This window comes from Pseudochaenichthys georgianus, chromosome 7, assembly GCF_902827115.2.
Source record: "Pseudochaenichthys georgianus chromosome 7, fPseGeo1.2, whole genome shotgun sequence".
NCBI lineage: Eukaryota > Metazoa > Chordata > Actinopteri > Perciformes > Channichthyidae > Pseudochaenichthys > Pseudochaenichthys georgianus.
This window is the reverse complement of record NC_047509.1, coordinates 23,169,541-23,183,954: the sequence shown is the minus strand read 5'-3', so window position 1 is coordinate 23,183,954 and position 14,414 is coordinate 23,169,541. Positions and strand designations below refer to the sequence as shown.

Here is a 14,414-nt window from a genome sequence, read left to right as displayed (position 1 = left end):
TGAATGCAAGATGAGGAAGACGTGAAGAGAAAACTTGCATCTATAATGTGTACTTTACTGCAATGTGAGGGGAACGCATATGTTAACTCAGCACCACAAAAAGCGAGGCATCCAATTTGTTCAACTAGAATTACTTAATTCAATGATGAATGGGCCAAGCAACTTCCCAGCAGCCAGCTTTTCCTTTGTCTGGCTTTGTCTGGAGGAAGCTCATGGATTTGAGCAGACTTAAGGTTTGACTCTAGAACATGAAGTCACCGAGCAGCTGCTGCTCATAACAGCAAAAGGAAAAGATGACATGATGGGTGAGAATTTGAAAACAAGAGATAAGAAACGTTATCAAAATAAGAAGAAAAACATTACCAGTGGTGGTAAAACACCAAAGAGTTAAAAGTCTAACATTCTGTGAGGCTTCAACAGTGTGCCACAGAAGATATGTGTTTGCACCAGTTTTACACACACTGACATTTCCTTGCAGGCACTGTAATGAATCATAAAGGCTAGGTACAAATGTGTGTATCAAGAACATATTTCCCCAACCGATCCACAAGGGTTGCCATGTCATCAGTGATGAATATCTGTAGGCGAACAGCTGAGCAGCAAAACATCTCTTGGCAAGGTAAATTCACCTGAATGTGCTTAAGCTCAGTCTGTTTCTGAAGTCATAAAATCAGATGGATTAACCTGAAGAGTACACAATTCATTATCTGCTGCACGGTAGGGCTGTGCAATTAATCGTATTTTAATCGCGATTACGATTATGGCTTGCGACGATTATGAAAACAGCATAATTGACAAAATACGATTATTTTGCTGGGTGCGCTTTCGCCCCTCCCTAAAAGCCCACTCGGCCACGTGGGAGTGACATGTGTTGTGAGTGTTCAGCGCGAGCGAAGATGTCAGAACAAGAGCAGCAACTCGTTAAAAAGAAGGGTAAAACTATTTCCACTATTTGCAAGTACTTTGTCATTACATTTCACATCGCTAAAGATATGTGCCCAGTTAGCACTGTTAGCAACCAGGGCTTTAAGCAACTTGTCAACACGTTGGACAAACATTACGCGATGCCGTCTCGGTATTATTTCAGCAGGTCTGCGCTGCCTGCACTATATGACAAATGCCGTGGGGAAGTTGAGAGAGATGTGGCTTCAGCTGACTACTTTGCTACCACAACAGACCTATGGTCTAGCCCAGGGGTGCCCAACCAGTCGATCGCGAGATGTGTCTAAAAATAGAACAACAATATTCTGTTTTATCGTTAATGTCCTGTAACATAATCTTCCTGTGCCAGAATAATGCACTTGAACGCATCAAAGCTTTGTGATTGGCCGGCGTCACCCCATGTGTCGGGGCGTGGCTGAGGGTCTTCAGTCCAGGTGGCAATATTGTCACCTGCCTGCACTCATCTCTGAAACCAGACCATGTCAACAGGCTGGTGTTTCTTGCAAAAAATCTTTAAGAGATGACATGAGCAGCCCTACCAGCATTTGCCATGGTGGCCTAAACATTTTTATTTGGTCTTAAATTGTAGTTCAACATTTATTTCCTGTTACTTCTGGTCCATGACGGTTGGCCAGCCTTCAACGTTTAACTGAGTGGAATATGTTGAATATGTTTTACCAAAATGTTGGCTATATGTTAAGGAGTTTTCAGTAGGTTGTGACAGTGCACTGCATCATATTTGATTTAATTAATTTTGGTCTAATTTATTTTTATTTATCATATTAATAATATATGTTTAGTATGGTTTTGGAAGTGCGCTCCAACATATTTGTTGATCTTGTTTATTGGTAAAATATTATTTGTTTTAAAGTTCAATAAATGGTCAATGAATAATCGTCAAAATAATCGTGATATCAATTATTGACCCAAATAATCGTGATTATGATGTTTGCCATAATCGCACAGCCCTACTGCACGGTGGCCTGTATTACAGAGAAATAATCAACAAGCCATGAAAACTTTAACCAAGACTGAAAGTGACAAGAGGTGACGTACAAAATAAGCTGGTGACCTTTGGTCATTAAAGATAAGCCCTCACCAAGATGGTGGTTTCACAGGTCTCCAGTGCTGATAAGAGCTGGGAAGTCAGCAGGTGCACATTTCAAACACACTTACAACAAAGCCAGATTCTCACTGCTTTAGGCCTTTCATTTCCGATAGATGAGGAAATAAATGAAGTTACTGCTTTACAAATGGAAGGCTCCCGGTACTGTGCATTCCCAGCTGCCTGACATGGCAACAGGAACAAATATGTCTGGATTAGATGCAGTAAAATGTTATGGGTATACATATCCTTTCATGGTCGGTTCAGAGGGAATAAAACGGGGTTTAACATTTGAAGAACACAAACTGGCCTCCAGCAATAGTGGCTGCCCAGACATGCTGACATGGCCAGTGAGTGACTAATATGCACCTGCCTTTACACACCCTGAAACAGGAAGCTCTGGGGAGTCAGTGGATTGGGTTTAACGTGAAAACACAGTCTATAAATCCATGCAGTGAGGGTGAGCTGCTGAAAGGAGGGAGGTGGACCGCCCTGCAGCAAATAAAGGCATGTCTCTCCTCAGTGTGGGACGAAGTCCATCGGTGACATAGCAAAGCGCAGTTTCACTTTCAGCTATTATATAGTCTCTGATCACAAGAAGGCCAAGACCTACAGAGAGGTGTTTTACTTAAGCCCGTGATCACACCACATAAATTATTAAACCAATCGACAAAACAGGGGCTGGTGAAGAGGATCTGCAATGCGTAGCCAACTGAGCTCCGTCCTGGTGCGACCACACAACGGTGCCAAACCTAGCGTTAGGCTTAGTAAAGAATAATGAATTGTGTTTTAATAACACGACATCTTGAATAAAAACGGGTTCACTTAACATATCATCACTCGCCTTAAAAACAGGAGTACTCAAATAAATATATAAAAAAACGAGATGAGTACAGGAAGTACCAGACACAAGCAAGTTATAAAAAATAATTGTATAAACTCTGCAGAAGGTGAATTTGTATCTCATGTCAAATTATTAAGAAACGAGTGAGACAACCAATGGGCCAAAAATAGATTAAAGCAATGACAGAAGGGGGTCGTTTCGTGGCCTTATCTTTAAAGTAGACTATTTCGGGTTTCCACGCTTTATTAGTAAATCTCACACATATATAATAACAGTAACTGTGATAGTACAATGTGTAAATGAGGATTAGTAAAAGGTTAAAAATTATGCAGTATCGCGGGATGCACTTGCTCCGCCGGGGTGCTGCGGCTCCAGAGATGACTATCCCTGAGCAGGTTCCTGAACATCCCGAAGCAACGCACCGCCTAACGTTCGTTTTAAACCCTTATCGCCTGACAACAACCGGAGGAAACGTTACATTTTGACCGTTTCCAAAAATAACCCAGTGTGTCACGGACAGGCAGACACAACCCAACGGGAGATAAATCCCAGTTTACCTTTAGCTGCCTCCACCGCACATAATAGTCCGAGGACCAGTCCGACAGCGGATGCAAATGGTGTATTCCCTCGGACCCGCATCCCGACTTCGAGTTCAACCACAGCGAATTAAAAAAAAAAATCTTCTTCTTCCCACGTCAGCCAGGCGGAATGTTTCTCCCACAATAAAAATAAAATCCAGAAGATGAGGTTACCACGGTAGCTCTAAGATGGCCGTCGTCGTCGCCGCCGCCGCTCTGCTCTTCAATCACCGCTTCTCTCGCAGTTTTGCAGCTCGCTGGGTTCAGGGACTGTTGGGCATTTGGAAGACGCGTCCCAATCGCACTGATTCATTCTGTCTGCTTGTTGGCCAGAGGTGGAGGAAGCACTCAGAATCAGATCTTGTACTTAAGTAAAAGTAGGAGTACCAGAGTGTAAGAATACTTTGTTTCAAGTAAAGGTTCTCCAATCAAAATGTTTTACAAAAAAGTATTAAAATATACTTGAAATACTAAAAGTAGGCCTACTTATAATGTAGAATGGCCATTTTCAATATAATATATATTATATGTTTTGATTTGAATTATTGATTCATTTATCAAAGCTTGTAATGGTGCAGCTAATTGTATCTTGATACTATTTATACTTTGCATACTGCTGGGTAGCTTGTATAAATTACTCTCTGCGTAACTCAATTCTTATTTAAGTGAAATGTCTTTAATTTGATATCAATACTATAACATTATTCTTTTTTTAAGATTGTATGATTCAGCCTGCCATTTCATCCGGTCAAACAGCAACAGCCATTTCAAGTAAGCTCCACAACATAAGTGCTCAGAAATCGAAGCTTAAAATGAGAACCTGAAGGCAACATGTGTCCAACGATGGCTTGTGACGTCAATAATGTTATTGTGGGAGCGCATGCAACTAGTTTAGCACAACCGGCTAAACTAAGACCGAAGGCGGGGGCCAAATGCCTTCTGGAGCTACAAAGGGGTCTGTGAGGAGACAGGCACCCAGTGATCATCACAATGTGAAGTGCATGACCGAATCAAACACTTTCCGATTAAGCTTTAATGCCAATAAGGATGCTGTAAGGTTTCTGTTTGTTTAAATACAAACACATTTTATTGTAGATTATTTCTACCTGTGGTCATAAATAGTTATAGACCACCAGATATAAGGTATCAGTCCCTTGCTGACAGAGCAGGGACCCAGACAGCATGCTGCCTCGAGGCCCTGGTTAGATAATCCAGGCATGGTATAATGGATATTTCCACAACATGACACTACTATAATGTGACAAACTAAAATGCGTGAAAATGCTTATGTGGTTCTGAAGCCATAACATAGTGTAATCCTTTGGTCCAGAGGGGCAAAATCAGAATTGAACATATGAAGTACATCCATGCATCAATGTCGCTGCAAGGTTATCACTAAGGTGCCATTTTAATACAAATCAGCCCCAGAGAAAGAGACATTATGATTACAATTTCTTAAAAAATAAGCATCATAGTGATCATGTATATGACTTAAAAACTATGCAGGCCATGCAGTACGACCACACAACACATGCGATGTGAGGAAACAAGAACTGTAATAGGTGGGGGCTGCTATCTAATCAACACCCTGAGATATGGATAGCACCCCTGAGGAGACGAAGACACGATGCAATCAGTGACTTACTACATTTACATCAGTTTTTTGCACAATACTTGATATGGCTGCTCCTCATGCAAATCCAGACATGTGTGACATTTTATTTGTTTTCGTACAAATCAAAAAGTTTGTTTAGAAAAGGTCACGAAAAGATGTTACTCCCTGCCACAAATGTATATTAAATCTTCTTTAACAGATTATTTTAAAGATTATTATCTTTTATTAACATGATTTTCTACACCTATTTATTGTGTATTGTGAGAGATTGAGATTTTAGATTTTCATTGCAACACCTTTTTCTCTGTAATTGTGCGTATGATAATAAAGAACAGAAGAGTCCTTAGACAAGCTTTGCTTTGTGTTCTTAGTGTTTTCCTCTCCCCAACCACTTTTTCACAAATAAAAAAGTGCAAATGACAAAAAGGACATTTGAAAGACTGCCAAAAAACACACTGCCCAAACATATACTAATGTTGCAATAACAAAAGCAAACAATCAGACCTCAGTGAAGACTCAATATTGCAATTATACTGGAGAAATACCAGAGAATGGAAACAGTGTGAGGCCACAATTAAGTGCTGTGCTATAAACATGGACAGTCTATGGACATCAGGGCAGCATCAAAGCTGAAGTACAATGCGTGTTTGTTTTCAGTTTGGCAACACTGACCAAGAGAAAGTGGAAGCATTGCCCCCTCCCTCACAGATGTCCAGTTCTCATGGGAAGAGACACAGTGGCCATTATTATTCCTCTGGGGGACAATAGCAGACAATAAGAGAAGGGCTATTGGTGGATAGGTGATAGACATCGATGAATGATCAGCAAGTGTCACTTCCTGCAGACCATCTCACCCGACTGTGACTGAGGGCTGCTCTTCAGTGATCTCCTTGACTGGAGAGGGTTTGCGGACACAGGCCTACTACTTGTGCATGTCAGGTTGATTTAATTGGTATGCAGCTATAGTAGTAAACAATTGTTGTCTCACTATTCTATTAAGCAGTAATTCTCAACACGTTCTTACTGCACACAGAATGCAATATTGTCAGTTCACCCTAAATTTCAAAGAGATACTTTTTGTTACTTGGTCCCAGAACAACCTGATCTCACCAGAATGCGTGACTCCACCACGACTCCTTAACACCACAATGCGTGGTGGAGTCACGAACTTTGTTACATTTGCGTGTCGGCACCACGCAAACAACCCCAATGTAAAGTGAATGAGGCTCCTTTGTCGTGGTGCACACACGCATTTCTACAACGTCCCGCAGTGAGCTTTTATTCTATACAACGTTTTTAAAATCTACTTTATAGCGTGTAGTAACTCACGGGAGGCTTCTTTTATTTTATTTGTATTCATAATTATTTTTATTTTTCGTCAGAATGTAAAAATTACATTAGTTACGAATTTGTGTTCTCAAAAAACAGTGCATTGTGTGTAATGCAACTGTGATTTTTATTAAATTAGTTAGTTTTTAAGGAAGGCCAGAGCTTCAGCTGTGTCAAATAGATTGTTCCCTTTAGTTAACGTTATTTAAAAGATAATTATCATGTCTTGTATTACGAGCGTCCATTCCCATTGGATAACGGAGAATTTTACACCCGGAAGTAAGTAGCCTATTCTCCTTACTGTCGATTGATTTTACAGTGATATTTGCACTACTCATCGACTAAAAAACACCAAATTGTCCTTGTTAATTACACAACATTGATTGGTTTGAATTGTGTATCTTCAGCTATCGTTTGGGACTACACCATGAACCCCGTGATCAGCCCTCAAGCTCTTTGATTGGTTGACCTCCAACTGCATTCCATATGAAAAAAAACGTTTCGTAAAAGAGAAAATCATACTTTATTCAGCAGTGCTTGCTTTACTCTTTGATAGTCATCACATGAATGCATTGTAATAAATGGTTTGGCTGCATTAAATATTACACATCTGTCTTAGTTCTACAGAGATCGGGTTTAGAATAGACCGGAAACTATTCTTTTACCGTTCTGTTTTAATTTCACAATAAAGTTAGTAGTAATATTTTGTTTTGATATTATTGTTTTTTATTAACTACTAGACGACTGGGTCATGTTAAGACCATCTTTTTTTGGTTGCTATGGATTTTTTCCATCGCTTTTGTGTTACAAATATCAAAACAATAACAAAATAATATTCGTCGTAAACTAAACCGGAAACAGCAGTATATTTTATTTTGTTAACACTGTAAACTTGACAGCCTTTTAACCTATGCTTTTAACCCAAACCACCTACTGGTTAAAGCACGTTATTACACGTTTAGAGTAATTGCAATGCAGGAAGATTGTGTTGCTTTTTAATGACTGTTTAAAAAGCCTTTTTCTTAATGTCTTTCATTTTTGTAACGCACTTTTGAATGTGTTATATTTTATGAAAACATTCAAATATTAAGAGTACATACAAAATAGTGGGAAAGTAGAAGGTCAATTATATAAATATAGAATAGAAAATATCAAGAAGATACTCAAATGATATCTAGAGTAAAACAGTTTAGTGCCTGATAGGAGGATGTGCTAACTAATAAGGCTTTATTTAAAGAAATGTGCAGAATACGACAGTGTAATGGTGGAGGTACACACATTGATAGATGTCTTGTAATGCACTGTTGATGAACCTGTGACCTAAGTTTGTCATTCATTGCATAACTACGCTATTGCGTATATGATATGTCAATAAATCTTAGAAAATCTTGAACTCTTGAAAGGGATGTGCAAAATAGCAATTATATACAGTCTTTAATGAACTATTAGAGAATAACGAGTAATGAATATGCTTTAAACGGATCTGCAGATAAATATTTAGTCTTCTCAAGCACCAACTATCAAATATCTCGCCTGATTGTTGGCACTTGACAATCACCTTCACTGAATTTCATTCAGGTGTAACTAAAGTCTGATTTAAGGCTTGTTTATATTTCACATCATTAATCCAAATCTGTAAAGTAACTAAAATAAATGTAGTGGAGTAAAAATACCAGGTTAACCTTAAAGAAAGCCCTCAGGATTATAAAAGACCACCATCACCCCAGCCACAAACGGTTCTGTCTGCTGCAGTCTGGCAGGCGGTACCACAGCATTCGGACTAAAACCACCAGACACAGAGACAGCTTCATCCCACAGGCCAGAAGACTATTAAACACCTGAATTTAGAAATAACATTCATCTGGCTGCTACTTAGAAATTATTTATCTAATATATCATATTCCAATCACTTGTATATAGACTCTTATTGCACTATTTCACTATTTTTTCTGTGTATCTGTTTTATTGCGTAGCACTGTTGGAGGAGCCTGTGACCTAAGGGGGGGAGGGGGGTAGGACACGTTCGATTCCTGTTTTGAATAGTGTGCCGTCGATGGGTTTCATTCCATTTCAAAGTCCTTTTGGACGCTCTGTGTGTAAACGTCGCGCATCCAATCACAGAGGTTGAGGACTGATCACGGGGTTTGTCAAACTAAGCACATGGTGTAGTTCCAAACGATAGCTGAGGATTCTGGGTAGTGTAGTGTCTTCGGCTATCCTAAAACGCCGAAAAAATATTTGTTTCTCCGAATCGAAGGGGGAAAATACAAAAGCATTGCACACAATTCAAACCAATCAATGTTGTGTAATCAACAAGGACAATTTGGTGTATTTTAGTCGATGAGTAGTGCAGATATCACTGTAAAATCAATCGACAGTAAGGAGAATAGGCTACTTACTTCCGGGTGTAAAATTCTCCGTTATCCAATGGGAATGGACGCTCGTAATACAATACAGAGGACATGATCATTATCTTTTAAATAACGTTAACTGAAGGGAACAATCTATTTGACACAGCTGAAGCTCTGGCCTTCCTTAAAAACTAACTAATTTAATAAAAATCACAGTTGCATTACACACAATGCACTGTTTTTTGAGAACACAAATTCGTAACTAATGTAATTTTACATTCTGACGAAAAATAAAAATAATTATGAATACAAATAAAATAAAAGAAGCCTCCCGTGAGTTACTACACGCTATAAAGTAGATTTTAAAAACGTTGTATAGAATAAAAGCTCACTGCGGGACGTTGTAGAAATGCGTGTGTGCACCACGACAAAGGAGCCTCATTCACTTTACATTGGGGTTGTTTGCGTGGTGCCGACACGCAAATGTAACAAAGTTCGTGACTCCACCACGCATTGTGGTGTTAAGGAGTCGTGGCGGAGTCACGCATTCTGGTGAGATCAGGTTGTCCCAGAAATGTATTCACAAAGTTATTTTCAGTTCTTTTTCTGCAGGTTTGAGATATCTCTCTGGAGGTTAAGATAAAATCTTGATTTTTGTTTATGCTGCCCATAGCAATGAACGTCAACATTGAAATCTGTGAAATTATGTGTGCCCAGCAGTAAGTAAGAAAGTATGACTATCTTGGTAAGTGGGTCAAATGAACCTTTAAGCAATACATTCATAAGCAAATAAATCTCCCACTGTTGAATTGAATTGAATTGATTTATTTAAAACAAGGGACAGTGTACATTAATCAACATATTAAAAACATGCAAAAGTACTCGAATTAGCCAAAAAGCTAGTTTTCACCGATAGTCCCTTTGCCAAATATCAACAGGGTGAAGGGAATGATAGAGAATCAGTTGAGTTCAGAAGCATGTCTTTTGTTATCCGGTTTGGCATCCTAAAAGCAAGAATTAAAATACCAACATTGTTATAACAAAAAATGTACATATTTACAATAGACGACATCACTGAATACAGGTAAGGAGCAAGTCATGATAATAAAGAAAACATTCACAATACGCACTCACACACACACCTACACCCACACATCAGTGCTGACACTGTTGATTATTAATGAGCCACTTTTTAACACTGTGATTGAATGTTTAGTAAGATGAGGACTCTCTCATTGGTTGTGGTTGGTTATTTAATTCCACTGATGGGATGCGTTAAATGAAAATACAGCCTGGCTAAATGCACTTTTCCTAAATAGGATGGTGCAGTCTCCCCTAGCCGCACTTCTAGTAGCCCTGGTTGAGGTGGACTTTAGGCTGATGAAGCCAGCCAGAGGAGGAGGAGCCAACCCACGAGTGATTTTATAAACTAAGCAGACATTTTTGTAAACTATTTTCCCAGATGAACAGATTATACTTTTTAACAATGTGGCAATGATGATACCGGAATGGCTTTTTGTCTAGTGTTTTGAGTGTTTATATAATGATTCCAGTGGTTTTAGAGCTTGTTTTAAAGATGTATTAAAGATACATTTTTAAAGTAAGATCTTAAGCCACTGTTACTCTTATGTTGTAGTCTTATGGTTCATAGTCATTTGGTTGATAAGGAGATCAACTGAAATCAAGCAGCAACTAATTAGATAACTGATGAATGATTTAAAAATAATTGCTGTGAGATGAGCCTGATACACGCATGCACTGCTCGCTCATAATTCGGGAGGAAATTCTTTACTTATTTAAATTCTCTATTCTTTCTAACAAAAAATCATCTTAAACTGATCAAGATCTCACTAACATACTGCAGAGGAGGCTTACGGTAGCACACGTGTCTGTATGTTGTATTATTCTAAATTCACGTCTTAATGATTATCTGGTAATATGAGCCTGATATAAATATGTGTACTTCATCCCATACTGGACTGCAACACATTACCTGTTTCAATAATTGTTGTTAAGCCTGACAGACCCCGGTACCGGGGCCCTCCCTCAACATCTTGCAGGAAACAGTGTCTGAGGGCATTTTCATTTAATAAACTATGAATGTTTTATATTCATGCAACGGTAAGAAACTCATCTAACTGATCATTTACATTTTTTAAAAACTCCACAATGGTAACGCTGAGCCTCTGAATTAGCAACGAGCGAAAAATGCTAACAGATGACTGCACCGAAATTCACTCACAAAACCTTATTCTTTATCTTTGCTGCACATCCAACACATCGTTTCACATCGTGAGATGACACATAATCGATGGGTGCAGACCATGGTGCAGACATTAGCACTCAATGATACGAATACGCGGAGATAATAACAAGAACAGACATCAAAACATATGGCGATATAGGTAGCTAAAAACGCTAACATGGCTCACCTGTGTCGTAGTCTGGTCTTCAATGGCCATTGACAATCCATAGGTTAATCCAGTGGTTCTCAAACTTTTTCTGTCAGGCCCCCCCTTTGGAGAAAAAGAAAAGTCGGGCCCCCCCCAACACAAATAGTCAGGCTCAGTGGCGGCACCAAAGATTTATTTTGGGGGTGCTGTGGGGTAGCTTGACGTTTCATAGAGGGTGCTTTTAGGGTTTCCCATTAATGTACCGGGCGCTACTGTGGAATTTTCTACTGCAACAATCCCCACGCACATACACAGTGTACCCGCGACTGTTACAATGAAGGCTCGATAATCAGCTCACGGCATATAGGTGTAAGCAGGGGTAAAGTGCTATTTTTATAGGTGGTGTGTGGACCTCACATAGGGGGGTCCGGGGGCATGCTCCCCGGGAAGATTTTTAAATATTGAAGTTAAAAGCATCAATCTGGTGCACTTTGAGAGTAAAATGAAGAGATCTATGGATACATCTCTCAACACCATATGAAACAGACCTGTAAACAGATTTACTTTTTCTTTATGGATATTTTACAAATCACTCCCCTTTTAAACTTTATTCTTTTTTTAATGTCATATAGTATTTCATACCTGTTTTTAATGTATTCTCTTATTTTTTTATAACTATATAATGATCATATAAACGTGTGCCTCGGAAATAATTGTTTACATTAATGGTGACCAAAACGTTTGAGACCCACTGAGATAACACTGAGAGAGTCCTTTAGCTCACTGAGTCTCTCAGTCTGACAGGAGAGGACTCTCCTCCACTTTGTTGTTGAACTCCTTATATCCGTTAGCGTAGCTCGCTAGCACCAGAAGCTAACAACAATGATCTCCGGTACGGTACCGCTGCGCTCTCTCTCTCTCGCTCACGCACACACACAAAATGGCTCGTTCCACACACACACAGAGCCGAGCTTTAATGAAACACAGAGACCCAGACGTAATAGTACTGTACTGCATCAAATCAAAATATGATTTTTAAAAAAAAATGTAATAACCATTTTTCCTTCTGGTCTCTCGCGCCCCCCCTGTCATGCCTCTGCGCCCTCCTGGGGGGGCGCGCCCCCCACTTTGAGAACCACTGGGTTAATCCAATGTGTCTGTATCCCTTTGAATAATTTCTGATAATCCATAAGCAATAAACCTGCTTTTCCGTTTCTAGATGTCAGAGCTAGAAATATTTTCACTCTGGTGCAAAACTGTGTGCGCGAAGCCCCCACCTTTTTGTTTTACCATGTGTGTGAGTGGGGAGATTCCCCTTCGATTCTATTGGCTCTAACGGTCAGAAAGAGATGTCAATCACCAAAATCGACCAATGGGTTCCAGAGAAACGGTAAAACCCCCATTTCCACCCAAATCACCTCAGAGGTGGAGTTTTCTTTGCTAAACCTCTCTAAAAAGGTCAAATGTCACTTGTGTTGCATCAATCTTGATACAGGGTACTTATTATATGTTGTACTTTGGATTCATAAAGCTTTTAGTCTACCTTACCATCATCCAAGGGTAGTTTTTACTATAAGTAAAACATATTTTTTGGACGGACACTATAATTTACAGTTTTTTACTATGTTCAATCTAAATTTTCTTTAAAATAAAAAACATCTATATTGATTCTGACTCTTCTACATCCAACTCACAGGTTTATCATTACTTTGAGAAAAAAGATTATTAATTTAACCCTTTTAGAAGGGAAGATATGGTCATTTGTTCTGGGAATGTCATTTTCGAGCCTGAGACCTGAAAAAAAGGCTCAGGGCTAAACAGGTTAATCAAAAGTTGTGACAAATACCCTTTACAAGATCATTATAGTCATGATATATAACAGTTATCCATATTAACAGCAGTGTTTCCTTGCTCTGCATAATAAAGAACAAGACATGCCAGTAGTCTCAGAGACTGCGCTCACTTCTTGAGCCCCCGGACAAGATTTTGGGGATTGGGTTCAGCACATTGTTAGGGTGGTCGAAGGCCATGAATGCCTCACGGCTGCTCACATTATTCTAAATCATTCCGCGTCAGTCTCCATCCCTCTGCCTCAGTTGCACACCCTATCAGTGGATGCACCGGGGGTTGAATTTATTCAGTCACTGCCCGTAGGAACCACGCTGTTGGAGACAGCACTGCAATCACAGTGGGTGGTTTGCAGCAGACGGAGCATGAAAAAGACTTCCCTATCATGAGAATCAAAGTGGTCGTGACCATTCAGCTTCTCAATATTCTCCTTCCTGTCTCGTGTCTAGACTGCAGCTTGTGCCTTTAAATACTGCAGAGTTTCCCTCTTCCTTCCCAGCTAATGCAGTACCCACTATTGTGTCCTACTTTTCTTATAACAAGCAAAGATTTTCACTAGAGATAATTGTTTAGGAGGTAATTGTTTGGAGAGACCAACACATTTCATTATTCTTTTTTTGTTTCATGTGGTTATATGTTGATTTTTGCAGACCCAATAATTTGTTTATTGGTGTCTTTTTCACAAAAGGAGCGGCACACAAAAAAAGAGAGCTTTTTTATTTAATTTGCCGAAGGAAAGAGCTAAAAAAGGTGTTTAAGAGGATTACAGCTCAGCAGACAATTTGCCTTCATTTTGTATTCACTTTCTGTATCTGATCATCAAAGATATATCCCTGAATGTGTGTCACCTCAGAAAATGATAAGCCTCAATTTTCATTTTTTGTTGAAAGATTAATTTCACATAAAGCTAGACCTCAATCTTTTTTTCTTCTGCAGTATGGATGTCTGCCTGACTTTGCTCATGAATAAAGACATTTAAATCCTTGACTGGGGGAAATTAAATATCACTGCAGAAGTTCTTGATGTTATCAACTTTTTTCACAGGAATTGTATCGCCTGTGGGTCTATGTGCAGGAGTCTGGCAACAAATCACACAGGGGATTGAAGCCCTGCACCTTTAAGCTGCCTCTGCTGTCTAATTCATACTCTCTCCACAGGGAACATTTAAAACTTACTCTCTGTGATTGATTTCCTTCCACTTCAGTTGCTCTCATTTATCTCACAGCCTGGGCTGTCACTCTTGGTCATTTATTAACCACTGGCTCTTTCTCCATGTGCACACACTCTCACTGTCCCGAAAACGCAGTTGTCTTCTTTTTAAACTAATCCCACGCTCACTGATCAGAAGCCACATTGCAGTTCCTGTCAGCACTACAGGCAAGTTTTTGCACCTCATGAGACAAAAATCT

The 14,414-nt window shown here is 39.4% G+C and overlaps 1 protein-coding gene across 4 annotated transcripts in view; it reads right to left on the bottom strand.

Moving 5' to 3' along the window:
• clstn1 (calsyntenin 1) overlaps positions 1-3,744 on the bottom strand; it is a 48,297-nt gene extending 44,553 nt beyond the window's left edge. For 2 of the 4 annotated variants that reach the window (XM_034086472.2, XM_034086475.2), the window contains exon 1: positions 3,449-3,743. In XM_034086472.2, coding sequence (XP_033942363.1) covers positions 3,449-3,530 — 82 coding nt within the window. In that variant the 5' untranslated portion in view covers positions 3,531-3,743. Of the gene's footprint in view, positions 1-3,448 lie in introns of all 4 variants that reach the window. The other 2 variants (XM_034086474.2, XM_034086473.2) reach the window with 2 other exon arrangements.
• Positions 3,745-14,414: the final 10,670 nt, after the last annotated feature.